Source organism: Anopheles maculipalpis, chromosome 2RL, assembly GCF_943734695.1.
Source record: "Anopheles maculipalpis chromosome 2RL, idAnoMacuDA_375_x, whole genome shotgun sequence".
Lineage (NCBI taxonomy): Eukaryota > Metazoa > Arthropoda > Insecta > Diptera > Culicidae > Anopheles > Anopheles maculipalpis.
Genome location: NC_064871.1, coordinates 49140829 through 49167357, shown reverse-complemented (window position 1 = coordinate 49167357; position 26529 = coordinate 49140829). Strand labels below are relative to the sequence as shown.

At 42.0% G+C, this 26529-nt stretch overlaps 2 protein-coding genes and 1 pseudogene across 2 annotated transcripts in view; 2 read left to right on the top strand and 1 right to left on the bottom strand.

Annotated features, from left to right (window-relative positions):
• Nucleotides 1–22520, top strand: part of LOC126558619 (uncharacterized) — a 55015-nt gene extending 32495 nt beyond the window's left edge. The window contains exons 5-9 of the mRNA XM_050214663.1: nucleotides 2194–2396; nucleotides 8073–8100; nucleotides 10892–10976; nucleotides 11106–11312; nucleotides 22324–22520. Coding sequence (XP_050070620.1) covers nucleotides 2194–2396; nucleotides 8073–8100; nucleotides 10892–10976; nucleotides 11106–11312; nucleotides 22324–22520 — 720 coding nt within the window. The remainder of the gene's footprint in view (nucleotides 1–2193; nucleotides 2397–8072; nucleotides 8101–10891; nucleotides 10977–11105; nucleotides 11313–22323) is intronic.
• Nucleotides 1–26529, bottom strand: part of LOC126559687 (DNA topoisomerase I, mitochondrial) — a 524180-nt gene that overhangs the window by 424134 nt on the left and 73517 nt on the right. The window lies entirely within an intron of this gene.
• LOC126558046 (uncharacterized) lies at nucleotides 5727–7047 on the top strand (annotated as a pseudogene).

Sequence of the window (26529 nt, the reverse complement as noted above, 5' to 3'; positions counted from 1 at the left end):
CGTTTAGATTGCATTTATCAGCAATGTTATGAGGATTATGCATTTATCTATATTTCTCATAGATCCAAACGAGTCCTCGAGCCAGTCCAGAACTCTAGTCGATGACTGGAATTTGATTCAATTCCCGGAAGTATAGTCAAGGCACAAGAATTAAGTTTACTTTTTGGCATTTCTGACCAGAATTGTTTCAATGCGCTTACACATAAGCAAGACTGTATAGCCTTGCCAACAACACCTAAAATAAATCTACTTTAGCTTGGGAGGATAAGGATACTTCATTCAAGAAGTGGGACGGATTTCGGTTCCACCGTCTTTGACAGAGTCCTTATTATAGCCCGGGCATTGCAAATCATCACAGATTACAGATATGAACAAATGAATAAAATCACGAAGCGTATCTGGTTCTATAACATCAAAAGCCTTTCCTTTCTGGCTTTCCTTGAATTATCGCAGAATAGTAGAATAGTTAGTTCACTGTATGAGGAGTCGGCCCGGACGGGATTAAACATACGATCGTGTGAATCCCGGTGCCTCTATCACATCTGCCTTTGGACCGCCCGTAAATTGTATCTTTATAATATTTATTAACTCATCATTGTTAAAATTCCATGTCTTAAGTTATAGAATTTCACCTGTATCTCGTTTATTGTTAGGACTTTAACACCTTCAGAGGTGAATGAACATGTCTACGGGATATCAGTTTACCACCAGTTTATACACCAATAAAACAACCATTTTTCTTCTGCTAGTTCGAGGGCCTATTTGGCAAGGCATCAATCGCAAGAGAATGGTTCATCATCTGCGTTGTTCTCTCGATTACGTAGATTAGATTTGTTATCCAGCTGAGCTGATCGTCAATGATGACACCTATATGTTGTCTCAATCGATGGGCTCTGACCCAAATATATGAGGTCTTTTCATGTGCTAGTCGAAGGTTGACGTTGGCCATTCCTCAATGTCATTCACTGACTGCTCGATAATGCACTCCAGACCCGGAATGATCGTGAGTACCAAATCACCAACGAAGCTCACTGCAGTTACACCAGGTGGAAGCTGGAGCTTAGGTTGAGGGTTCGATTGTCGCAAGACTGGGCCTAAAACTGAACTGTCGTTTGAAGAAGCAACCGTTCTCTTTCAATGTGGTGGGTGAGACGATTCAGTATCAGTTTTTCCAATCACTTACTCGTACTATCAATCATACAGATTAGCCTCGTCGATCCTGGTGCACCAGGAGTATTTCCTGGTTTTAAAATTAAGACAAAACAAAAAATTCGGTTACAACTGCCTACAATCATCCCGAAATAGTCAGATCTGGGATTTCTTCTGAGGCGTAATCAATTGCAAGCCTGTAGAAATGGATAATAATGAACTATAATTTTTGAAGCGTTTCTAAAGACACACCAAGTGAAAATATGCAGTTTACTTTTATTCTGTATTGAAGAATAAGTTAAATAAAAAGTTTCTTAAAACCTAAATCCAATACATCAAGCAACAGGATGTGAAGCTACAAATATTGTTAAAAATCTGGAGGTTTAACAGAAATTGTTATGATTTGCCTCTAATCTTCATTGCTGTGATACTCAACATACTTCATACTTCTGGTCTGATACTTCATAAAATAAAAGGCTTCCAATTCATATTAATTTTTTTTTATAGAATGGCTTATGCACTACGTCATACGTACGATTTTTAATGAGCTTGTTAAAACATAAATGTTTCGCTGCCATTGCGATTTTTTACTTCCCATATCAGCTTTTCCACAAACACTTAAACATTCACATCCACATTGTGCTGGGGTTGCATTTGTTCGCTAAGTGATTGCGACCAGCAGCTTGACGTCGCTTCTACTACTGCTACACGGGCACACAATGAATTTCCCAACAGCACCGCTCAGCACTTTCAAATCAATAAAACTTTCTTTCTTTTTTTCCTCCATTTTGCTTTTACCTCGCTTTTTAACCTCACTTTATATGCTTTCAAATGCATCGACAAATGATGCGATTCGTAGAAAAGTAAAACCGGAAATCCCTCCAAAGCCCCACCAGCCAAACCCCAAACCCAAGCTCTCGATCAAGGGGCGGGTGGTTTGCAAATGAACGGACCAACCCGTCCGATTCAGCAGCCCGACATGCCATTGCAAGCGAAAACCCAATTAATCATGATTTCATTTTTCCATCTTTCCTTTCCCTGCAGGAACCGGGCCGCTCATCACCTGCCGGGAAGATTCTAGTCAAAGAGGCACCGGAAATGCTTGCGATTGCACACTGGACCGGTCAGATACCGCGGCGGCCCCCGCTCCCGGATGGCGTCAGTGTGTCGCAGCTAATCGCGCTCGGGTCGCGCCGGAAGCGCTCCAAAGTGTACTGGATGATTGCGAAATCAGAAGAGGAAGTCAGGTATGTGGTGATGGTGGTGGTGTTCGGCTGGCGGAAAACTGAGGCTGGTGTGATTGAGCTGGTTGAAGAGATGAGAGAAAAAAGCAAACGAACACACTTGTTCGGTTTCACTGTGCGGCGTTCGGTAAAGTGGCTGGGAAAAGTGTCATCAAACACACGTGTCACATTTCAAAATTGGGAACGCTTGGTTATTGAATGGGAACGAAGGCCACTGAAGGAGCATTCGAGTTATGAGGATTTTGTGTGACCATAGACCAATTGATGAACAAGAATACAAAAATTTGGCGATGCAAAGAATTGACTGTTAACATGTTAGGTTAGGAAGTAAGGTTTGAAAATTTGACTACAAACAGTTTTAATAATCAATTTGAATTTTCTGTCACGAATGAACACTCAGCACAGTTGACAAGTTTGGATCTATCTACAAACCTATTGTCCAAGACGATACTCTTCTAGCAGGAAGTTTCTTACTCAAACCTGTTCGCCCATCAGCACAAAAGCTCTTCACGAGCCATTTGCATTGTGTGTCGGTGCTGTGTCTATCTCCATCTAGAATCGGCTCTGAAAAACATTTCTGACTTGTTGAACTGTTGACGATGATGTTGCCGTCGGTTACATCACCCACCCTCCTCACAGCGCTTGGATATCGTTCCTGCAAGATAAATAGCGGCTTTTCTAATCACAGCGCGTCCTACGCAAACAAAACATGCGCAAACGGAAACTCTGGATACAAAACTAAATATTCATCGCATACTGTGCAAACTGGCGGGATTTACCCCAGGATTTTGCCATTATGCCTTTAACATAATTGAAAAATGCGTTTCCCGGGTACCTGGTCGGATGTGATGTGGTACAAATGTTAAATCTACAACACAGCAAACCATAAACTCGTTGTTGAAGATGAATTTTCGTACGATTCACTTCATAGAAAGGTAAGCCAGGGGAAGATTTCAAACAAACAGTGGTTCGCATTCACGCGAGCGATGCGAATATTCGCATCAAAACTGTAGGAAGGAAAAATCCACTATTGCTTAACAGTGAAGTAGAGGAAATGTGCGGACAATGCTCACCCTGCAACAGCGTTGTGCCGATAATAACGAACGCTGTGTGAGTCCTTCGTTGCCGAAGGGATTTCGGTCCGCCATGACACAGCAAGGGGTCGACTGAATTTGTTGACATAAATTAGCGATAACATGTTCGTCCGGCAACGCTGTCATTTCGGCTCGACAAACAAGCCAACAAACAAACCGGTTCGGCTTTGGTGCCTCATCGTAGCTGTCATCGTAGCACAAGCTCGCAGCGAATGGCGATGGCCGTGGTGAGCGACAAATAGACGAAACTGGCAGCACAGAAACAAAAGCGCGCAAATACGATCGACGGAATGATACGGAGCTAAATTCTATTGCTGTTTGCCCATTACGTTCCGGGAAGTCTTTGCGCTGGGTGATGGTTGTCACACTAGGGGTTTTTTTTTGTCTTAATTTCGTTTCAAGTTGCAGGACGCTCAAAGCAGCAGGAACCAGTAAGGGAACATTGAACTATCTCACGGAGAAAACAAATGCATCGCATGGAGCACTTATAGGCACACATCCACCAAGGTTTGGTACCACAATTTTCCTGTTCATGTTCCTTCTGAGGCCTCGGCACTGCAATCAGCTCGAACAAACTGTCCATGGTTTTATCTAAGTATGACATCTAACTTCAGTAAAGTACGGGGCGCCTCCATTAGGACTTTGGAATAAAAAGCAAAAATTTAAAAAACAGTCGAAGAATTAGTTTTATGACAAAATTTTGTGTTGCACGGACGTATTATCATTAAAAATATAATTCAATCTAAGATGTCCTTTTTGGACGTTATATCATGATTATCATCATAACCGTACTGGATAGCAAATAGCAGCCCCTGTTGAGCTTAGAATTCAACGTAGCGATGAGAATTTCGCTCCGAATCAATTAGATTCGTTCGAAAATTACGCTTAACTTTGAAAATCAAATGTTAACGCTTGTTATAAGTAAAGTTTAAAAAAAATACATTTGACACATAGTTTTTGGAGAATTTCCAGCACACTGTCGAGAAGATAAAAAATGAAACCACACTGAAAGCGTCTCTACAGAGCATCTACTACAAATTGCCTTTATTAAAAGTCCAACTAGGGTTTGTAAAAAACTTAACCCAACCTACATTAACAAACAACCTCTCCATCGGTCAATCGCTTCTGCTGATTGGAGCTTGACAACCGCATGGCCCGATGATGCTGACGTCGCTGCTTCGTCGTTTCGGCAACATCGCCAGTAGGTCAGCCCGATCGTTGATGCCGACGTTGTTTACGGTTGGGGACGGATAGAACGATGGCTGACGACGAGTTTGCAAAATATCGCGCGATCGATGGGTAGCATACTCATGGATATGAGTCACCGTGCCTGTGATCGCAACCAATATGCTGACTGCGCGATCCGCTTGGTGAACACTCACATGTTGATGGTGCGCTCCGCTTGTAGGTGAGCACTTCATTAGGTTTGGCAGCGACACAGCTTAATCCGTGTCGAGAAAGCCGGGTCGCTGCAACTCTCTAGGGAAACGACTGTTCTGGATCCACGGTATTGTTGATTAGACGAGAAAACTAGACTGACATCTACTGCACGATGGACAATACTATTCCTACCAGGATCGTTCCGGTTCGTTCCGAAAAAATGTATCTTTCCCATAATTAATTCAACAGTTACCTAACCTGACTTAACTTAAGGTTACAATACCACGACGAGCTTTGTGAAAACATATTAATTCATCCAGCGTTACCTACCAATAGCTATTTCTTCCAATGATGCCCAATAAAGTTGCCACTACCGATACTACCAAACACAAACGCACCTAGCACGTTTTCCCTTGAGCATCACTTCACCATGTGACGCACTTCGAGGCAATCGCCACCAGCTGAGTACGCAATTAACTTCTACTGCTCGAACCCGGATGATTTGTTCGTTCCAACACGACTGTCAACTCAACGGCCAGAAGGTCAACGTGAACGGAAAAGTTTTAATTTCTACCCGTTCTCCTCGAATCATCTGCCAATGGTCTCAGTCAACCGTCATCATTCGTCGAATGGCCCTCAATTATCCAATCCTAACTTGCACAAAGTCAAAAGTTACCGAAATTATATTAACTTTTCTCATTCCCGTCATTTTGGTGCCAAAGGTTAGGATTTTGTGGAACAATGAAAATTATTTGGTTAAAGATCACCCACAATCTAGCGAGCATTACTCATTCTATCGTGACTGTCTTAAGCAATCGCTTCGTCGGGAATCCTAATCGTTTGAAATCCAATGTCGGAAATGTCCAGCTTAGTTAGTCTGGCAAAACAATACACACAACGTGTCGCCGATGCTGGCCAGCTCGTGATCGTCAACGGAATGGATCGGTTCATCGGTTTCTTCTCGTGGGATGTGCAGCACCGCATTACTTGGCTTAAAATCGCGCTCATAGTGTTTGCGGTCACATACGAAGCCACAGCCATCGCTGCAATGGCCCTTGCCTCCATCAAGGGAGTATTTACGGAGCGCAGCTTCACGATGAGCTTCGTCACACTGACGGGTGCTATGTGTATCGTGATGTGGATTTCGCTAGCAGTGTTCCGACGGGATCTTGCAGCGACGGTAACATTCCTTCAGCAGCGTCAGAACGCGATTCACAAGCAGATAGGCCCTCGGAAAGCACTGCTCGATCGAGTAACTCGTTATCTGTGGCTGTTCTATCTGCAAAACATAGCTCAAGTGTTTTTCTGGATCAACCTGTTGCGAGACTGTAGCCCACTGGCAGTGTTTGAGTTAGCTCTGCTGGACAGTGCAAATGTGTTGCTGTATCCCTTAGCGATGACACTGATGTCGCTGATGTTTATCCATACGATCATGATCGTGTCCTCGCTGCTGAGTGGTCTAACGCTTGAATTTTACTGGCTTGGGCAAGAGTTTGAGCAGGTGTTTGCCGAGTGTAGCACGATTTCAGTGACTTGGCATCCACGATACTGGGACGCACTGGAACGCAGGATTGGAACTTGCGTTACGGAGCACCAACGACTGCTCGGGCAAATCAGCAAGCTGCGTAACAATTTAAAGCTCTACCTACTGCTAAATCTGGTTGCCGACTTTTCTCTCATTACCTTCGCCGGCTGTCAGATGGTCATTTCCAGTGAAGGAGATCAACACTTGTACAGCATACTGGCCGCCCTGACCGCATGTCTGAATATGCTAAATTTTGGTGGATTGTGTGATTTGCTCAAGATACAGGTCCGTACAGTACAGTGTAGTGTGTCAGTGCAGTAAGCAAGTTTCTATTAATACATCTCCCTTCTAATAAACGTAACCACGCACATCACTCGGCTCACTCCCAACGCAGGTCCATGCCATCAAGTTCCATTTGTACAGCTCCCAGTGGACGGATTACTTGCGACCGGTTTCGGGGCCACTTTATCAACGCTGCCGCCGGATCCGGTCCAGCATTCTCATCGTGATGACACGGGCGGAGCACGAACTGCGCATTAGTTGTGGTAGTGTCTACGATATGTCGCTTGCCACTTGCTGGGCCGTGCTGCAGTTTAGCTACTCCGTGTTTACCCTGCTGCTCAGCTTCTTCGAAAACACACCGAGAAGCCAATGAACGTTCCGCGTCCGAGGATATCTGGATGGAAGGCATCTCCAACAACCGAACGACCTGGGCGCGGGATGTTCATGCATCTGCATTAATGAGCCTGTTGTTTCTCTATTTTTAGTAGAAAGGCTTTTAAGGAAACGGTAGCCAAAAATAAACACATACTACCGGAACGAATGAAAGCGAACGGGCACGTGTGCATCCCAATGGAGCACGTGTTGAATATAGATTGAAATTTTATCCACCTTGCCTGAGTCCCGGATAAGCACATGGGGTATATAGTTTTCATTCATGCCTGTACTCTCGTTCTCTCTCTCTCTCTCTCTCTCCAAAACTCGCACAACGTGAGGTGTATAAGGTTAATCACCATCCAACAGTAGTACGTGAAAACGTGTCTCCTTTGGTTATGCAGATTGATACCCGAATCAGGCTTTGTGACATTTGAGAAATTACGTGCGTTTACAAGAAAGCTTTCAATTTTCTTATCATTCTTTGGCACATTTATACTTCAATTTAAGCTTGAAATATTTTAAATAAATTGAACTTGGTGTTCAAAGATTTTTGATCCGAAAGACGAATATTAGCTTTGCTCACGGTAAAAGGATGCATCCGTCCTCCATCCAAAAACCCATCCCATCTATTTCGATCACACTGTCCTTCATCCCGAATTCAACAGACCATTCATTTGACAATCTTTTTCTGTCAGTCGGATCCAGTCAAACCCACATCCCGGCTGACCGAAACGGCGAAAACGGCCAAGCAATTCGTTTTTGCTTTTTCGATAAACAATTCGCCAGTCCCAAGGATCCGCTTCTCTTTCCACGTGGAAAGAGCTTCTGAAGGCTGCAGAATTGGACGCAAAAATCAAAACCAAACCATTGTTGTTGACTTTACTGTGCCCAGTCGCCACCGCCGAACACCGCCCAACGCCGTGGATACGTTTGCCACAATGTTGCAACATTTTTAGTACCCAATGGTGGACAATGCTGCTCATCACACTTTTTCACTATCTGCGCTTTCTTCTGTTTTCACAGCGATTGGATTGCTGCCATCACAAAGACGGTAAGTTTGAATTCAGGAATCTCATTGCTTATATATTGCTACTGCTCGTTCTGCTTCGCTTACTACCGGGAAGGAGAAACGATTGGTTCAGTGCAAAGTGTTGCAAACAAATATTTTGAAAAGATAACGTCAATGTTTAATTTATCATTTAAAATATTGAAAATCAACAGCATACATATTAATTTTTTGAGTTTTTTGCGCCAAAATGGAAGGTATTTTAAAGCTTACGATATTCAATAACAGATGTTATCAATCTTTTTTTTTATTTTTCCCGTATAGCTGAACTGTTATACATACTTTTTTTTGGGAAAAATCGCGGTAAAGCATGAGGAATTAAAAAGGGCCTTTACGAAGCATTTCTTTGAGCGGCAACTTGCTGCTTCGTTTGAGTGACTTTGCTTATGTATGGCCCTTATATTTTTTTTATTTTAATTTAAAATATTGATAAGTTAGTTTATTCCTTGACTTGCTTCACATCGAAGCAAATCTAACTAAATGTTACCCTTTTTTTCAAAGCGAAACGGTGGTCAATTTAAGAGAAAACAGACAATATTGCTACTACGCTCAACGCATATATTTTAGTTTAAATATTTGTTGACCTCTCGTTAACCTTTGCCAGTGCAGGTAGAATTCGGCCCGATAAACCTCACTAATCCAGTTAACGGCCCATGTCAAATGATTGCATGAAGAGCAAAAAAGGGGAAAGAAAAACCACTACCAAGCTTCATTCCGAATGAATCCATTTTGTTTCATTTCCGATCATTCTCATTTCCTGCTCTTCGTGTTCCATCTTCGCTCACAGGCGCACACTGAACACTAAAATAGCAGGTTCTACTCTTTTTTTCTTTAGTTCAGCATCCCATCGTATTGTACTTTTTTTCTCTTATTCTCTCATAGGCTCACCACAAATATTGTGCCACGAATACAAACGATTCTTTCCTATACCCAACAAATGTGGAATCGAAACTAGATTTTTTTGTGCTAGTTCATATAATAGGAAATATTTGGCATAGAAAAATGGAAATAAAATATTAGAAAATTGATTGAACTCTGATTGTTTTAGTTATAAATAAAAGGTTATATTTCCAATAACGGTATTTAACTTTACTAAAATGTACACAGATAAGTAAAAGAAAAAATATGTTTCAATACGATCTTGATTGCTTCATTATTAAAAATACAATCTTTCCTTATAACAAATTAAATTCACTCAGTGTGTTGTGCCTTCAGCGAGTTTCGATATTTAAAATATGTTAGTGACACATTTAAGAACTTTAATTCATTTTTTATTAGAGTTTGGAGGGTCATACAGGCTATATAGCATGCAAATCCTCATGGAATAAATTATATAAACCGCAACTAAATTTTATTACCATGTCTAGAAAAGTCATGAGGCTGAATCGCGTTAAGAACGTAAAGTATGAAATCCACGGCAGATTCACACATGAAAGTAAGTTCGATTGCCTTAAAGTACCCAGAAATCTTCAAGTTATTTTTAATTTTCAATTCCATCGCCTAATTGGGACATCCGATTTACACGAGCCAAACTAAGCTCCAAACTAACACAATCCAAAATGAAATTAAATTGATTCTGGAGGCTAGCCGCATAAGAGTCGCTTTTTCAATTTGGAGTAGTTACAGTTATCGCATAGCTGTCAAAATTTATCAACGTGTAGCAAATCCAACATCATCCATCCAAATCAATGAGTAGCAAATCCAACGGAAAAGGTTGATTGAATCTTTAGAAAATGTTATCCTGTTGAAAAAATTATTTCTGGTTTTAATTAGGATTTATTTGATAATTTTAACACCTACCTGCAAGCTTACCAAAATTACTTAACCATCCTGAACCTTCTGATATCCTTAAGGCGTATTACCTTTTCTTCTTTCATTTTTCCCCTTTCCAACCGAAACCGATTTCAAGTAAACAAACATAAAACATAAAGCAAAAAAGTAGCACTTTTGCAAAGGATTAAAGTAAAAAAAACCACCATCCTACCACCAACCAGATGTGGGTTTACAGATTGCTCACCCAGTGAGGTTGCCGACAAAAAAAACAGCGTTTCCCGACCCACAGAAACAACAGAAAGAAGGTGGAAAATACGATTTGATGAAACAGATACCCCAGCTTTTGGCATTACTTGTCCCGGTGCTTTTCCCGTGCCCGGTATGCCCGGGTTCGGAGCACAATGGAGAAAAGCGAGCAAGCAAGTACGCGCGTAATCAGGATTTACTTGCAGGTCGGACTGGCTTTTTGATAAAGCATTCAGACGCACGAAAGCCTCCACGAATGGAGGCGCCCAGTAGCTGACCCGGACCTGCCACAAAACCCCGTGCGTTCCTTACCGTTCCCCTGCCAAAACCCAAACCCAACACATCCATTTTGTCGGCCCACGCGCAACTACATCAGTAACCCAGGAGCTAGCATCGGGAGCACCAATCTTCGTTAATTCCTAATTGAATTTTTCCTTTATCTTTCGTATCAACCCATTTTTCTGTTGTTTTCATCGTTTAGTCGTTTGGAAATGTACTCCCAAACACCGTAGCGGGACTGTGTTCCCATTTCCACCCCCTTACGCACACGCACACTATCTTACTGAGAGTTGTTAAATATTACTGATACCAAGGGACAGGATTTTTTTTCGTATTTGGATTAAATTTCTATTATCGTTACTTTATCCGGTCGAATCACATTTTAATTTGCAAAGAATGAATAAATGCCTCGTTACCAATTTGCCTTATCAATCAAACATGTTTGCTATCGTTTTCTCTCTCTCTCTGCTATCGACAGCTTCCGCCACCACCGCAGATCGAGCTGGTTGTCGATAAACCGCACCTGATGGGCGTACTTCGAAGACCGGTTGTACGGATACGACGTGAGTTTACTTAAAACCGACCACCAGTTGCCTTTTCACTTGATCCCCAAGAACAACCCTTTGGTCCGGTAGTGGCTAGATTCCATATTAAAGCTGTATAATATATTGTTTGTTTTGTCCTGTCAACAGCTGCTACTAGCTCGGAGGTGTCCGCCAGGCGGAAAAATCGGCACACCATCGAGCACAACACGACGAAGGTGAAGGGTGAGGCAGCCGTCGCAATCATTAAGAAAAACGCACAAGACACCACCGACCCGAAAGGATCACTGGCGTGTGCGCTACCCTGGGGCCATGGATGGGGTTGGGCGACCCTACCCAATGGTATCTGGAGTGGTGGTAAGTAATCGGTTTGTTTTTTATTACGCCTGTAAGATATGTGGATCGGGTCCGGTGGTCGCAACGACAGCGTTTTCGACCATATCACTGGTATTGAATCCTTTCCGTACCAAGTCCTCGTACGCGACAGGCTTTCAGCTAGTGGTAAACTAAGTCACTGTTGCCAGTAGTAGTAGTAGTTAGATTGTAGAACCAAAGAAGAAGAAATGTGGACTGACTGGAGAGGCTTGACTTATTGAATCCTCTCGAGATTGTAGATCCACACAAGAAGAATTCGAAAAGGATTTGTTAAGGATAGTTTACATAAAAGGCAGTATAGAAAATGTATTTCTTTGCTATACTTTGTTGTAATTTGCAATTTTGTAGCTGCCACCGAAACCAAAATTAAGAGAAACGGGGAATTTAGATGGCCCGGTGGTCAAGCGACATTAGCACAAGTCTTTAAACGGCAGGATCGGGGTTCTCAAATCCCATCCAGACTGTTCCCCCGAAAAGAGTCACTTCTCTCTACGACCGTAACGACCCTAATGTCACGCCGGCCATCAAATAGCTTACTAGTCTCGTCGATACCACGTAGTTCGATAATCAGTCCTCACTATGGGGAGACGGTCCGGATGGGATTTGAACCCCGGTTCTGTAAGACCGGCGTCGATGACGCCTTTACCACCGGGCTGCCCTCGCCCCCATCTTTATCTATCTGGAGTCAATAGTTTCCATAGTCTGAGGAATAGAATCCAGAAACCTGTATTGAAAGCTGTATTAAAATATACGTCTGAGACATGGACTTTGTACAACAAACAGACGAAACGCGCTTAGCGTGCTGAAAGACAGTGAAGGAACTGCTAAAATCGCGAGCTTTATAGGCTGTACGGCAAATTTACTTTTGCACCGGACGACCCAGTCCGTAGAAATCGTTAAACATTTGCTGAACGTAGCTCTCTATTCTTAAAAATTATTATTAATAATTGTTTAAATTTTTCGAGCTTTTTTTATTTATTTATTTATAATTAATTGTGACGGTCCAGTGCGGTAACAGGTTGGCTGATAAGTCCCCGGTCTAACAAAGAAAAACACATTTTTTTGTCAAAATTCGTTTTTATTATTCAACATTATTCGTTCGTGTCGACTCATCTTGATGTTGTGCCTCAAGTCGACGCTATTTACACGGATTTCAAATCCGCGTTTGACCGCGTTCCTCATGAGTTACTTCTTGAGAAATTGTCACAATTAGGGATCAACAGCATAATTGTTTCCTTGTTGCAGTCATTTCTGAGTGAGCGTACATATCGTGTTAAACTAAATGTTAATTTCTCTACTTCCTTCTGTTCTGGGGCCGGTGTTCCCCAGGGTAGTGTCTTAAGTCCTCTATTGTTCGTCCTATTCCTTAATGACATTACTTCTGTCTTGCCACAAGATAGCTTTCTTTGCTATGCCGATGATGTGAAAATCTTTTTCCCAATCTCATCGGGTGTGGATTGCGTTTTCCTTCAAACTGTTCTTAACCGTTTTTCCTCTTGGTGTGCTCATAACTCTCTCACCCTTTGTCCTGTGAAGTGTCAAATCATTTTGTTTACTCGTTCCCGCACTCCTTTCCTCTATCCTTATGTGCTTGATCAGGTCCTAGTCAACCGGGTTTCGCTGGTCAAGGACTTAGGCGTATGGCTCGATAGTGGCCTTACCCTAACGTCCCACATCGACTCTATGGTTGCTAGAGCCTGGAAAACACTAGGTATCCTGAAGCGTATTGCTCGTGACTTCTCTAATCTTCTGTTTTTGAAAACGCTGTACTGTTCGCTGGTCAGGTCATTGCTGGAGTATTGCTCAGTAATCTGGTCACCAACGGCTCGGATCCATATGGATCGAATCGAGCGGGTGCAGAAGTCTTTTACCAGGTTTGCGGTTCGCAAATTCCTTGGAAGATCCACCTCCACCCTGCCCGGTTACGAGTCAAGGTGTCAGTTGCTGAGTCTTGACTCTCTCGAAGACCGTCGATCACGTTCCCAAACACTTTTTGTCGCTTCCCTCTTGTTGAACTGTATAGATGCTCCTTCTCTGCTTGGTTCCATCCCGTTCTATGTCCCTAACCGTTCCCTTCGTATTCGTCCCCCTTTGATTATCCCTAGGCGCCGTACGTCTGCCGGTCGCAACGATCCTTTTTTGAGGGCACTGCGTTCGTTTAACTCCTCGTCTCTTGTGTTCGATTTCCATCTCTCCCTTCCATCCTTACGCTCCAGTATGCGGTCTTCCCTTTTGCACTCAACTCCCTCCCCTTTTCTCTAAGTTTAGAGTTAAATAATTTTAAGTAGAGTGTAAGAGTGTAGTGTAGCCTATAGGCAGACAACACGTTAATAAATAATAATAATAATAATAATAATAATAATAATAACATAGTTCCCTTCAAGAGCGATACAACGATTATAACGACCTTCCAATTTTTTGATACCATTTTGGTAGTACTCCTTCGGTTTTGCCTCAAAATAGGCCTCAGTTTCGGCGATCACCTCTTCATTGCAGCCAAATTTTTTCCCTGCGAGCATCCTTTTGAGGTCTGAGAACAAGAAAAAGTCGCTGGGGGCCAGATCTGGAGAATACGGTGGATGGGGAAGTAATTCGAAGCCCAATTCATGAATTTTTGCCATCGTTCTCAATGACTTGTGGCACGGTGCGTTGTCTTGGTGGAACAACACTTTTTTCTTCTTCGACCTTTTATCGTTCGTCAAGCAACCAAAAGTTGCTTGACAAAAGACGCTCTGTCTCACAAACTAATTGACATACAGACGTCAAATTTTGACACGAATCATTTGAAGGTTGGTGCTATATAAAAATAATATGCATTTAATACTAGCGGCGCATTCTATGTGCCAGACCGGGGACTATTCAGCCAACCTGTTATTGTTCACACCGGTTCTGTTGAACAAATCCTATAATCATATTGATAAGGCATTTCCTCCTTATTCCTTGCCTTATCCCGGGCATACTCGGTTGAAATTTTTCGAGGAAGATGGAAAATGAAATGGACTTGAAACGACTAAGTGTGAAAAGTTCCTATCACGATCATGTACTTAATAGAAAAACTAATTAAATCCAATCTATATGTCTACGTAAACTTGTATTTTTGCAAGACCAAAAGTCTTTCCACGCTGTAATCTCTTCTACGAACAGTCATCATTTGATGATCCATAATTTACGTTTTCTGTTATTTTCAAACAATAATGTGCCGAAATGTTTCGAAACACAATCATAATATTTTCCTCTAAGAATTGCACCATTATTTCCCTATTGTTCTGTGGCACATTTTTACCAAAGCTCTGCGTAATTTGTTCATTCCGGCGAGTAAAATCAATTTGTCACTCAATTGAGCAACAAAGGTTAGGAACTAGAACCGAGACAGAAACAAGAAAACCTGCCCCACAGTGACGACTTCAAAAGATGGTTTCCAGTTGGTTCCAATCTGGCTTTCCGTTTACCACGAGGACTATAACATGAGACCCTTCCCTGTTTTCTGTGCACCGTTACGGACTCATCGATGTATGAAAATTGATTTCTAGCATAGAAAAGAGAATAAATTGAATTCGTGATGCCTATGCTTCCCACCGAAAGGGCCTTCTTGGCTAGCCGATGTATTAGGTTTTTTTCTCTTCTTCTTCGTTCACCATAACCGTTTGCCAATCCTTGCAGCAATCCTTACTACCAATCGCTCTAAAAATTGAAACATCGTTTTATCAAAAGCAAACCATATGGGCGATGATGATGATGATGAATGACGCTCCTGTTCCTGGGAGCAGGATTACGTTGATCGTTCTCATATCTTTCTACAAATCGCTTCATTTTGTTTCATTGTACTGCAACTGGCACATACACACATATACACTCCCGAAACGGAACGAGTTCGGCAGAGTGGTTGAAGGCTTTGAAATCACCGTTCAACGAAAGCAATGAAAGCAGAAACATATTGAACTGCTACAAAGCACTTCGAAAGCTCAAATCAATCGATAGCGAACCGAAATCAACGCTTGTCTACATCGTCGTACAAAAACATTACATTCGTCAGCGTGTACCAAGTTTCATTCGGGACGAGATTTCTTTTTTTATATTACTTTTCAAATGTGATTTTATCCCGTTCATTGTAAAGCATTACATTCCAGGTCACAGAGATGGATGGAGATGAAAATGCCGAGACAAGCGAAAGCAATTGCAAGCAATCGTTGGCAGTGCTTCGAAATTAATACTTGTATTGAATGATTCAAACATTGCCGTTGTCGGATCGGATTGTCAATCAGTGAAATGATTTTGCCTCATACAGATTTTTAATGCAAATAGTTCTATAAATACACGCTTGCTTGGTCTACTCGACGATCTACAGCTAAACGAATGATTTAAAAAGGATGTAAAAGAACACATTTGCTGATAATTGAATGTGATGAAAGGCAAAAGGAAATGCATCGCTTTATCGTCATCAGTTGCAAAATGCTTGAGCTTGTACCAAGTGTCAATGATTTGTTAATTTTTTTAAAATAATTTGTTTATTTTTACAAAAATTCATCCATCCAAAGACTGCATAGTTTATCACTCACTCACTCTCACTCATGTTGGCCTGTTCTTTTAAAGAGCACGTCGTCTTTACATGGCCCAGTCAACAATAAATCTCCAGGGAACTTGATCCCTGGCTGCAGCTTCCCATCCATGCAGGCACCCAATCTCCGACAGGTCACCCTTCACCTGATCCAGCCAACGATCTCCCTGTGCTCCCCGACGCCTCGTGCCAAACTGGGGGTCGCTGACGAATACCTTCTTGACGGGACATGAGTCCGGCATCCTCATAACATGCCCCAGCCATCGTATCCTGCTGGTCTTTGCTACCGTCAGGATGTCCGGTTCTTCGTATAGCTCAGCAAGCTCGTGGTTCATCCTTCTCCTCCACACTCCATGCTCGAACACACCGCCAAAAATGGGAAAGGGGATGTGACGCTCAAACACGCCAAGAGCGTTTGCATCCTCCGCTCGGATGGTCCAAGACTCGTGGCCATATAGGACCACCGGGCGAATCAGTGTGCGATATTTCTCATATTTCGTGCGGTCTCGAAGACTTCTGGATCTCAGCAGACGGTGGAGGCCGTAGTACGCCCGATTCCCTTGCACAATGCGTCTCCGGGTTTCGCTGCTGACATCGTTATCCGAAGTTACGACAGTCCCAGGATAGCAGAACTCCTCTACCATCTCGAGGTTGTTGCCGTAGACTAACGCGCTGCTTCCCACTCGGGCTCTATCGCGATCAGAGCCTCCGGAGCGCAGGTATTTCGTCTTCGTCGCATTGATCACCAATCCAATTCTTACTGCTTCACGTTTCAGTCGGGTGTACGCCTCACACACCTTCGCAGTCGTCTTGCCAACCATGTCAATGTCATCCGCGAAGCCAAGAAATTGAAGATACCGGTAGAGAATCGTGCCACGGATATCGTTGTCTAGAGTCCGTCCCCTTGCCTCAGACCCCTGTGAGATTCGAAGTTGAGTTTTAGAGCTTAGAGTTTATAAGCTTAAAAATCACGGAAATTGCATAAGTTTATATTCTTCAATTTGACTACAACAAACGGTTTGCAACTCCAATAGGTGGCTAGGAGGCAGAGGCGATAATGGTATTGGTCTTCACACGGCAGAAAGGGAGTTTAAATCACCAGGACCATTCTCCCGTAGTGAAGACTCACGATCCAAATACGTCATCAAGTCCAGTAAACCATTTGATTTCACTTTTTCCACTCTGATTGAGATACCTCCAAAGCGTGTTTTTTTAAAGCTTCTACAGCATATTCTGGGGACAAAAATCGTTGACCACGCATTTTTTTCATGATGTGCGGGAATGAAAAGAAGTCATTGGGTGCCAAGTCATGGCTATAGGCCGAATGACCCATCAATTGGACGTTTTGACCAGTCAAATAAGCGATGGTTTGCGATTGTTGTTTTGTTTCGGGCTCATAAGCATAGATCCATGATTCGTCACCTATGACGATCTTGCGGGATCCAACGACAACAACATTTTTTTACGGCCAGGTGTTTGTACAAAATAGTGTTTATGCTGGTGGAAGAAATGCCCAAAGATGCCTCTATCTCACGGTATGTCACATGACGATCTTGTACAATTAGATCTTGAACAGCATCAATGTTCTCAGGCACAGCGGCCGTATTTGGTCGACCTAATCGAAATTCGTCATTAAGCTAGCGTCGGCCACGATTAAATTCGTTATACCACTTTTTAACAATGCTATAGGATGGTGTTTCATCGCCATACAAAGATTAGAATTCTTCAAAGCAGTCTTGCCTTGATAGTGCACGCCGAAAGTTGTGAAAAATGATACACGGGCACGAAAATGTTCACGGGTCAATTAAACATCACAAATGATGGTCGTACGTCAAAACGTTGTGAGTGGGATTATGCTCCAAAATGTTAAACTTTCGAATAAAAATATTAGATTGTATCTAGCAACACTTCTTGTGGCTTAGGCCAGAAATATATGTAGCTGCCCACGTACTACCCAGCAAATATCCTTGATTAGTCTACCAACTGATGCGCAAAATATAGAAACACGTTTGAAGAGCGCAGATGTATGTTATTGTAATCAATCGAACATTTCATTTCAATTGTTCCTTGAGATGCGAACTTAGTCTTCAAGACGCAAACCTCTATGAATAAACGAAAAAAATATAAGTCATTCTCATGAGGATTACGAAAATAGTCTAAAATGTTTTCAAAACCTTGAGTTGAGGTTTCGTTATTCGCTCTTGCCGGTTGAAGACCGAAGCCATAATTAATCGATGAAACTTCGAAATAGGTGCAAGCTTCTTGCAGCCTAACTGGATCTAACTGACTGAATAAAGACCTCCTGCACCATTTGGTTTATGCACACAAATAAATTAGACGCTGCTGAGGACAGTAAGACGCTTCTTTGAACAAGATTCAGACATATTCAATGAGTTTTGTGCAGCATTGTGCAGCATTGTTCAAGATAATTTTAACAATTCACAAGAATGTTTTGATATCCGGGTCCAACTTTTTCAAAGATAGAACCACCAGAAACTCTCTCCTAGCTAGTGATCAAAAAGCCTTATCACTCACTAAGCTATGGAGCCACTATTGCCACCATTTCTTAACACATAGCATTCAAAATAATTAACTAAATGAATACAAACAACCATAAACAAAAGTTCTGTGTGATGCGTAAAGTTTCGTTAAATTATTACTCAACTTGTCTATCTCGAACTTCACCTTCAAACTAGCTCTTAAGCCACAGTAACGGCGCCGCATTAGATCGTCCGAATGCTGCACGTGGTAATTATTTCGGCCCGCGCTAATAGCAAGTCAATCCGTATTAATGTTTGTTTTCTTGGCCTTCATTTCACGCACCGCCAATTTTCCTATCGATGAAAATGAAACAAATGCCATCCAGTGTCGGATCGAGCCAACCATAATAACCCGTCTGACCGAACGCCATCATCCGTTTGTTTCGGAACAGGAGATTGGCCGGTGGGAAAACTTTTTCCTCCTACTCCTCTCTCTCTCTCTCCCTCTCTCTCTCTCTTTTGCCTGCTATCCGAAAGATTCTATGTCCTTTATTGGGCGCCGAACTGTCACCGGGCGAAATGAAACTTTGATTGAATTTCGGATAGCCCGAAAACGATATTGCACAAACTTTTTGGCCGCTCATCATGAATCTTTCTCGGTATCACGCTGCCACCGATCCACCGAACGCTTTTCAAGTAATTAGCGACAGGAAGTAGCATATTAATCACCCACCGAAATGGAAGGCCACCGCCTCTGCCATTTGAAGCTGCTATTCTTTTTGCCCTTTTTGTTAAGAATTTACTTGCCCGCACTAAAAGTGAGACATCAGAAGCGAGCACCGGGGATCCAGCCCGATATGTTGTCGTGCGAAGCGATGTAAGGAAATGGGCCGCACACAGCACCAGACGTGATAAAAACCGACTGTTTCTCATCATTGTTTTTCCATGCTCTAGCCAACAGCCACAGCATCTTTCGACCTATTCTTTGCGAAATTTTTCATCCTTCGCAACCTTTTTGCTCTGCCTACACCCAAGTCGCTTATCATACCCGGTCTATCATAATGCTGGAAAGGAGAAAGACAAAAAGCAGAAGCCCATTTACTGCTAAAGTTCTACCGGATGCTCTAACACTCTTTCGAATCCTTCAGGCGAGATAAAGAGCTCAAAACTTTGCCCACAGCCTCTAGCTCTAACTCTAACCTATTTTGGGAGCTGCGTGATGAAATGCAATGGTGAAACCGCGTAGCGATTATGATGATCTATTGCCGATGACAACGAAGCAAAAAAACAACAGAATAAACACGCTTTTTCTCCACAATTCTAATGTGTTTGTATATCTTGTCTCACTGTCAGGTTTACTTACTAGTGTAAATGAGGCACGACACGATCACGCAAGCATGCTGATGAGCTTGGGAAAAATCATGACCATGATGATGAGGATAATGATTATCATGTTTCATGGTTTGACTTTGATTACACTCGTTTGGAAATGTTTTATGTGAACAATCCTCTAAGGTGACGGTAAAGAACAGCACCGGAGATGAGCATGGGCACGAAGGTAGAAAGAACCTGTGAAGAGTTGCTAGCTCATCAAAAGAACTTTTCAACCGGGGACTACCGCTGATTCACTGAATGTACGCAAAGTTTGATTACTTTTGCACTTCAACAATGTCTTCCTTCAAGGATTATGATTCAACGGTACAGAGTCACCGAAACACCGGGCGTAGGCGAAATGGGGCTTGTCTCTCACTCCCGTAAAGCCGGTGACCCGCAGCAGATTGAAAGTAAACACACTTCTGACCGAAGGTCGGAAAAGCGGAAAGTAAACTCGGTCAAGGTTAAGCGAATTTGCAGTCACATTAAACAAATGGATCCTATTTCAACGATAACAATCCGATGAATGTTTAACCGGCTAATTGATATGGTCGGATAGATTACCGGCCGTGGGATACCGTCGAGGATTGAAAAAACAACCCATTGAAACCTGGGGGGGGGGGGGACCATGATTCAAGTGGAAGGAACTTTTTCTGCCAGAATCGGTGCTGATGCTGCTACTGCTTTACACGCATCAATCGAACAAGTTCTACAAAGTTGTGCCCTACAGCACGGCAGCACCGTTCCATTCCCCTGGAGAGAAAATCAAGGATGAAGCGAAGCATAATCTGCGACGGTCAAGGATGTCTGGCAAAGACTTTACACAATCACACCCACAAACACTAGTCACATCATCCCAGGATGGATGGAGTCGAATTTCAAACTCTACTCTCCCGAGAGCCTCTGCTGTGCGCTTGAGATTGACAAATTTATTGGAAAACTTTTGTCCGATTTTTCTTCTCCCTCCGATACGTGCAATGGATTATGTGGGAGGAAAAAACGAATCGGAGTTTTGTTTTTCCTCCTTATTTTCTTTGGTTTAACACCGCACGGAATACTTCATTTTGAAGTTTACTTGTCTGTAACCGAAAACCGATCAACTTCATCAATCAGAAATGGAGACAAGTCTCGGTGATTTATGGTACACCGTGTATGGAAGATCATCTTGAAGTATCCGAAGTTTTTTAAATGAAACTTTGAAAACAGTAGACAGATTGCCAAACCTTTTATTATTTTAGAACATTTGACTTGCTATACATCACTCTTAAAAACGAACTCGTGGTGAAATCGTTAAAAATCAGTGTGCATGATCCTGACCGATCAACCCATTTGATGTTGCTTTAAATAAAAAAATCCTTTTTGGTATCCTTTAGTATTATTATTTAGTATTTTTAGTATCCTGACAATACGGCACTGGACCGTCATATTCAATTGTAAAATAATTTTTTTTTTGGATCCTAGGATACTCATAATTCTGAAATGATATTGCATGAACTGCAACATAATAAATTATGTCCAGACATAGCAACATGTCGTCTCCTAATGGCTTGATTGCATGCTTAAAGCCTTACTGAATTGATTTCTTTTGTATTAGATTTCTTTATAAAAACATACAATAAAGGGCAGGTTTTTTACGAATAAGTTAGCCACTCTCCAACAATTAACGATCAAGATAAGCCGCAGCTCTGAGGAAAAAAATCCCAAGCAAATTCAACAAATTTTGAATTTATTTGGATTAAAATACTTCGAGCTCCAGAACAAGAAAAGGTATCTTGCAAACAATGGACAATTAACCCTTTGAAATCGACAGGGAGGAAATGCCTTGTGACATTTATGTAAAAAATAATTCTTGTTCAATAATAATCAATTAATTTAATACTAATAAATAATAATTCAATGCGGTGTTGTGCCGTCATACAAAATTAAATGAGTAAATAAATAACCCTTTGAACAACAATGTACCTATAACAGTGAAGCTTATAGGACGATAAAGCTGCTGCAACTGCAGCCTCTGCTCGTAGAGGACGGCTCATCGACTACGATTGTCTTTATTCTTTTTCTTAGACAATTTCCCCCGACAAGGATCTCGAGGAATGATGGAGACTCGTCGCCCATAGTCTTTAATGCAATCAGAAAGCAGGCGATTGCCCACTTTGTCCTTTAATAAATATGCTACTAAATTTTGAAAGTAAATTACATGTGGACTGCATCGTTTGAGCGATCGTGCAGTGCAATTTTTTGTATTGCTGACCGTTTGAAATTACAATAGCAATAGCAACAATATAACAATGTATATTTATAACAGTATAACAGTGTATAGGATTATTCAATTTCTTTTTATTGGCTTAATGATCTACCAGGCTAAGCCGCCGGTCATCGAATGGCTTACTAGATTTGCCGACACCATCGGATGGGATTTGAACCCCGGTCCTGTCTTGTAAAGACTGACATCGCTGTCCCCTCTACCACCATTCCGTAGAGCCATTTGGATTGTTGGGATTTGCATTGATTATTATTCACTCCAAATTTACTTACAAATTTTTACTCTCTCACGTACATTTCTAATTTTCCTTCCATTCTTCAGCACTCACATGGTCACAGTGCGAAGATTCCATAACACTGCATGCCCTTCCGACGACTCACTGTACCAACATGATAGAAGCACCGTGTGCCAGCGGCATCTACCACACCGACATCGGACCGTTCGACCTGCACGGAATCGAAGACGTTGGCGGTGAGGACTTTGACTACGCGATGGACTGTGGGGATTTCATCTTTTAAAGTTCCGTTCGGATCGAGAAAGCACGAGCTGTTGAATGTTGTTGGATGACACATGAAATGAAAATAATCTGCCGTTACACAGTTTTACAAATCGGATCGATTCTACCGTATGACCCTAAACAAGCCTCTTCTTCGTCTACCCATTGTGAACGTGAAGGTATGTGACATTTTAATCTATTCGCTTACAAATACACACTAAACATCAATTTTGCAACTTTTTTTAATGTATCAACGAAGCACCTATTCACATTGCAATGGATCGTGAATCTGCCACTCATTTTTCTTATTTGCAAATTTTTCTCCACTTGCAGCTTAAAATACCCCAACAATAGTTTGTAAAAAAAATTGGTGCCCCACTCCAATTGTATCCACCGATAGTGTAGCAAACGCTGCCGAACACTAGACTAACAGCAGCCGAAATGTAACACAACATACGCCTTCAGCAGCAATAGAATAATCGTTCGTAATCAACAGCAAACCTTATCCGTGTAGCCTTGAGATGAGTGCGAGAGTAAAAGTGGCGCGACCCACGAAGGGACAGTTGTCCGATGTAGCCGTAAATGCTTGTATAAATGTCGTTGTATAGTATGAGCAGAATTTGTGAACTTTTGTAGACATCCACGGTCCGATGTCGATGTTCGTAAACCACTATGTTCGTACTACGTGTGAAGGTGTGTGAGGAGTGATAATTATTGATTGATGTACTGCCTGATCTTCCCTGCGGACAGTGCACAGTAGAATAACGATACATAGGTGTAAACGCTACAACAAACCACAGTTCATACAGAAGTAAAAGCAGCGAAAAAACCCATTGCAAGTGTTCGTCTAAAGATTTGATGGAGATGGAAACATTTGTAATGTGATTTAATTTATTTTTTGTAAAAGTGGTGCCAGCCAGAAGAACCCAATCCTCAACAAGAATACGTCACCTGTATTAGTAATGAATCAGTATTGCCTTCCTAAACATTAGACAATTACCGACTAGTACGTATTCTTAAAACGATCAATCGTTTGATGTACCAGCATTGTAGCGCTAATGATCGTATACACACACAGACGATCGGAGCGCTCAATAAGGTGATACAACCGAAGAATCAAAAGTAGTTTTTAGTGTACCTCCCCGTGGGTAAGATTTGACAAATTATTTACCTCTCTCTCTCTCTTTCAAGCCCATTTCCGGATGCTTTCAAAAAGCAAATCGATATTCTATTGATAAAAGAGATTTAATCATGTTGCAGAATGAGATTTTTACGATTTACTAACATAAGAAGCGATTATTTAATTACGCACGTAAAACGGAATATTTTACCCAATGGCAAGCGATCCAAAAATAAAAAGTCTAGTACAATGATTTTAGAATCAAACGATCGTGGGGTGGAGAAGATTTTTTACTAAATAGCATCACAGCAACAAAGAAGCGTACAACGTACAACTCCAAAGACCAATTATCAATTATTCGAAGGAAGTTTTTTGCTTGTGTTCTTTCTGCGATACTGTATTGTTAGTCGGTAGTCAGTTCGAGGCCAGGTTCGTAATTGTGACATAAAGCGTAGCACATCAAGATGTCACCGGACCGGACAATGTCAGACAATTTGTGGTAAAGCTTGATTCTACATTAACGTAACGGAATTGTGTCCAAGAAGGATAACGAACCCGAGCACACATTGGAGACGGATGTAGAACATTGGAACGTGTTGTTTTATTCAATCGTCTCGAGACGATGGCTCAAGAAATGTTAGGACGTAGACATTATCGCATTGTACCCTGGTAAATTGGAAGAATATTGTAACACCACACGACACTTCCACCGTTCAAGCGGGGTGGGCGCAAGTTTCCAAAACCAACTTCAAAGAGACTGGCAAACCACGATGATAACCAAACCTTTCTCCACTTAGAATTAGGTGAGCAACAACATACAAGCAAAAAATGCTTAATATAGCCGATAAAGTTTCGAGATATATGTAAGTTTCAACCGCGATACAAACCAAACCGTTAATCTTAAGTGTGCATGCGCTAGAAGACTGCTGTCCTCCAGTGGGATGAGGCCATCAGTCTTCTGTACAATGGCGCATAAATGAATATTTTTAACAAAACTTCCAACATATATACTCTACAACCCCCTTTTGCCCACCCACTGTCCACATTGTCCTTCTCACCCAACCTTAATATAGATGATAGATCTGAATGGGAGTTAGCAGCGTCTTAATTAACGGACGGGCGCATAAGATAGGCGCGGCATAGCTTAAGATTATAAATGAGAATACATACACAATACGGGTAGAACCTAGCAATCCACAAACACCGACATCACGGATCGGACACAATTTTTGAGTACCATTTTTGTGCAATCTGGAAGGAGTACCACACACTTGTCGGAAGAATTTTTTGCTAGGAATAAAAAAAAAATAGAGCGGGAGAGATTGATTCCTGCTCGGTTGCGGGACAGGTAGCACACTGTACAACCACCAACACTATGTCCTGCATAATCAACGGCTCTATGGCACTCTGACAATTCAGCTCGAATGACCCCGAACAATAATAAATAGTTGTTAAAGTCACCCAACCCAATCTAATCATAAGCTGCAATCGGCGAATTCATAATCCAATCTTTAGCGGAAGCATATAGGAGCGTAGTAGCGTAACGATGTATCAATGTCACCAATAATAATGGGCCATATTCTGCGAAATAGAAAACAACCAGCGTAGCTATCAAACAATCCTAACAAACGTCGTGTCAGTAATAGTCGGTGTGATATGCTGCAACCAAATAGCAACAACCAAACATACAATGGTTACATTCGTTACGAAACAATCATGATGTGTGTGCGTACGTGTAAGGAGAACGTGTAGCAATTAGGAACCACACCTACCACCTGCCGTAACAGGCGGTCGATGTGGAAGCGAAAACTCAAACACACAACATTACTAGTGATCGTTGTAAATGTTTTTAGGCATGTTCCAAATCGATGTTTAAAACTTATCGACATTTTAAGAGACGCCTCGCGAACTGGCGCACACAGCGTGTCATCCATGTTACGCTATACATATACCTAACACACTTACATGGCAGCAAGCATACTTAAACCACATATTTGCCTAGAGAAAGGGTCGATGCGCCATTATGGCACTTTTCATTGCAACCGGCGGAGGAGGGGAGGGAGGGCCGGGAAAATGGTCACAATTTACTCTAAAGTACGAGTAGGCAAACTCTTGCACGAACGCTGGTCGATCGTGGTACAAAAAAGGGTTGGCGCTAGAATTTGTTGATTGTCGTTAATACTGAATGTTTGTGATGTCTTGAGCGTAGCACTACTAATCATCGATGTTTCAAAGTGGTCTCCGAACCACGGGGTATGTATTTGCATCGTATTGGAAGTTAGTAAAAACAAACAAACACAAAACTTTGTTAGCCTTTGCATCCATCGTGCTCCAACCAGTCGTAACAGCTGGCATAGCGGCATGATGGATAATTTTTAAATAAAACAGTACGCTAACGCTTACTTGCGAATTTTGCGATCCGTCAAACCGGAACATTCCACCTAGGATAACCCCAACCCAAGCGACACGTTTGCACATCCGTGTCGGTGACAATGCGCTGTTGAGCAGCGGTCCCAGCAAGGAGACAGGTGCCCCGTTTTCCAAACTACATTCCAACCCCCCGTTTTATAAGCCCTGCCACTGATTCTGACCTACCTTGTAATACATTAATTAAAGTTGATGCCCGTACCCCGACGCACACGCTGGCTCAGTGACTCGTTTCTTGTCGTTTCTATGTACTGTGACCCCAATTGCCTGCATTGGAAACTTTCAAAACTTACTATCAAGAGCTCATCGCGATCCACAAACGCTCTTCTTCGATTCGCTACGAGAGTAGATCGAGTGTGGCAATCGCAACACGACACAGAAAAACTTAAAATTGTTTAACTTTAGAACACAATGTGCGAAATAGGCGAAGAAAACAAGTTACCCCACAAATATAGGACGAAATCACCCAAAGTTTTAATCTCTG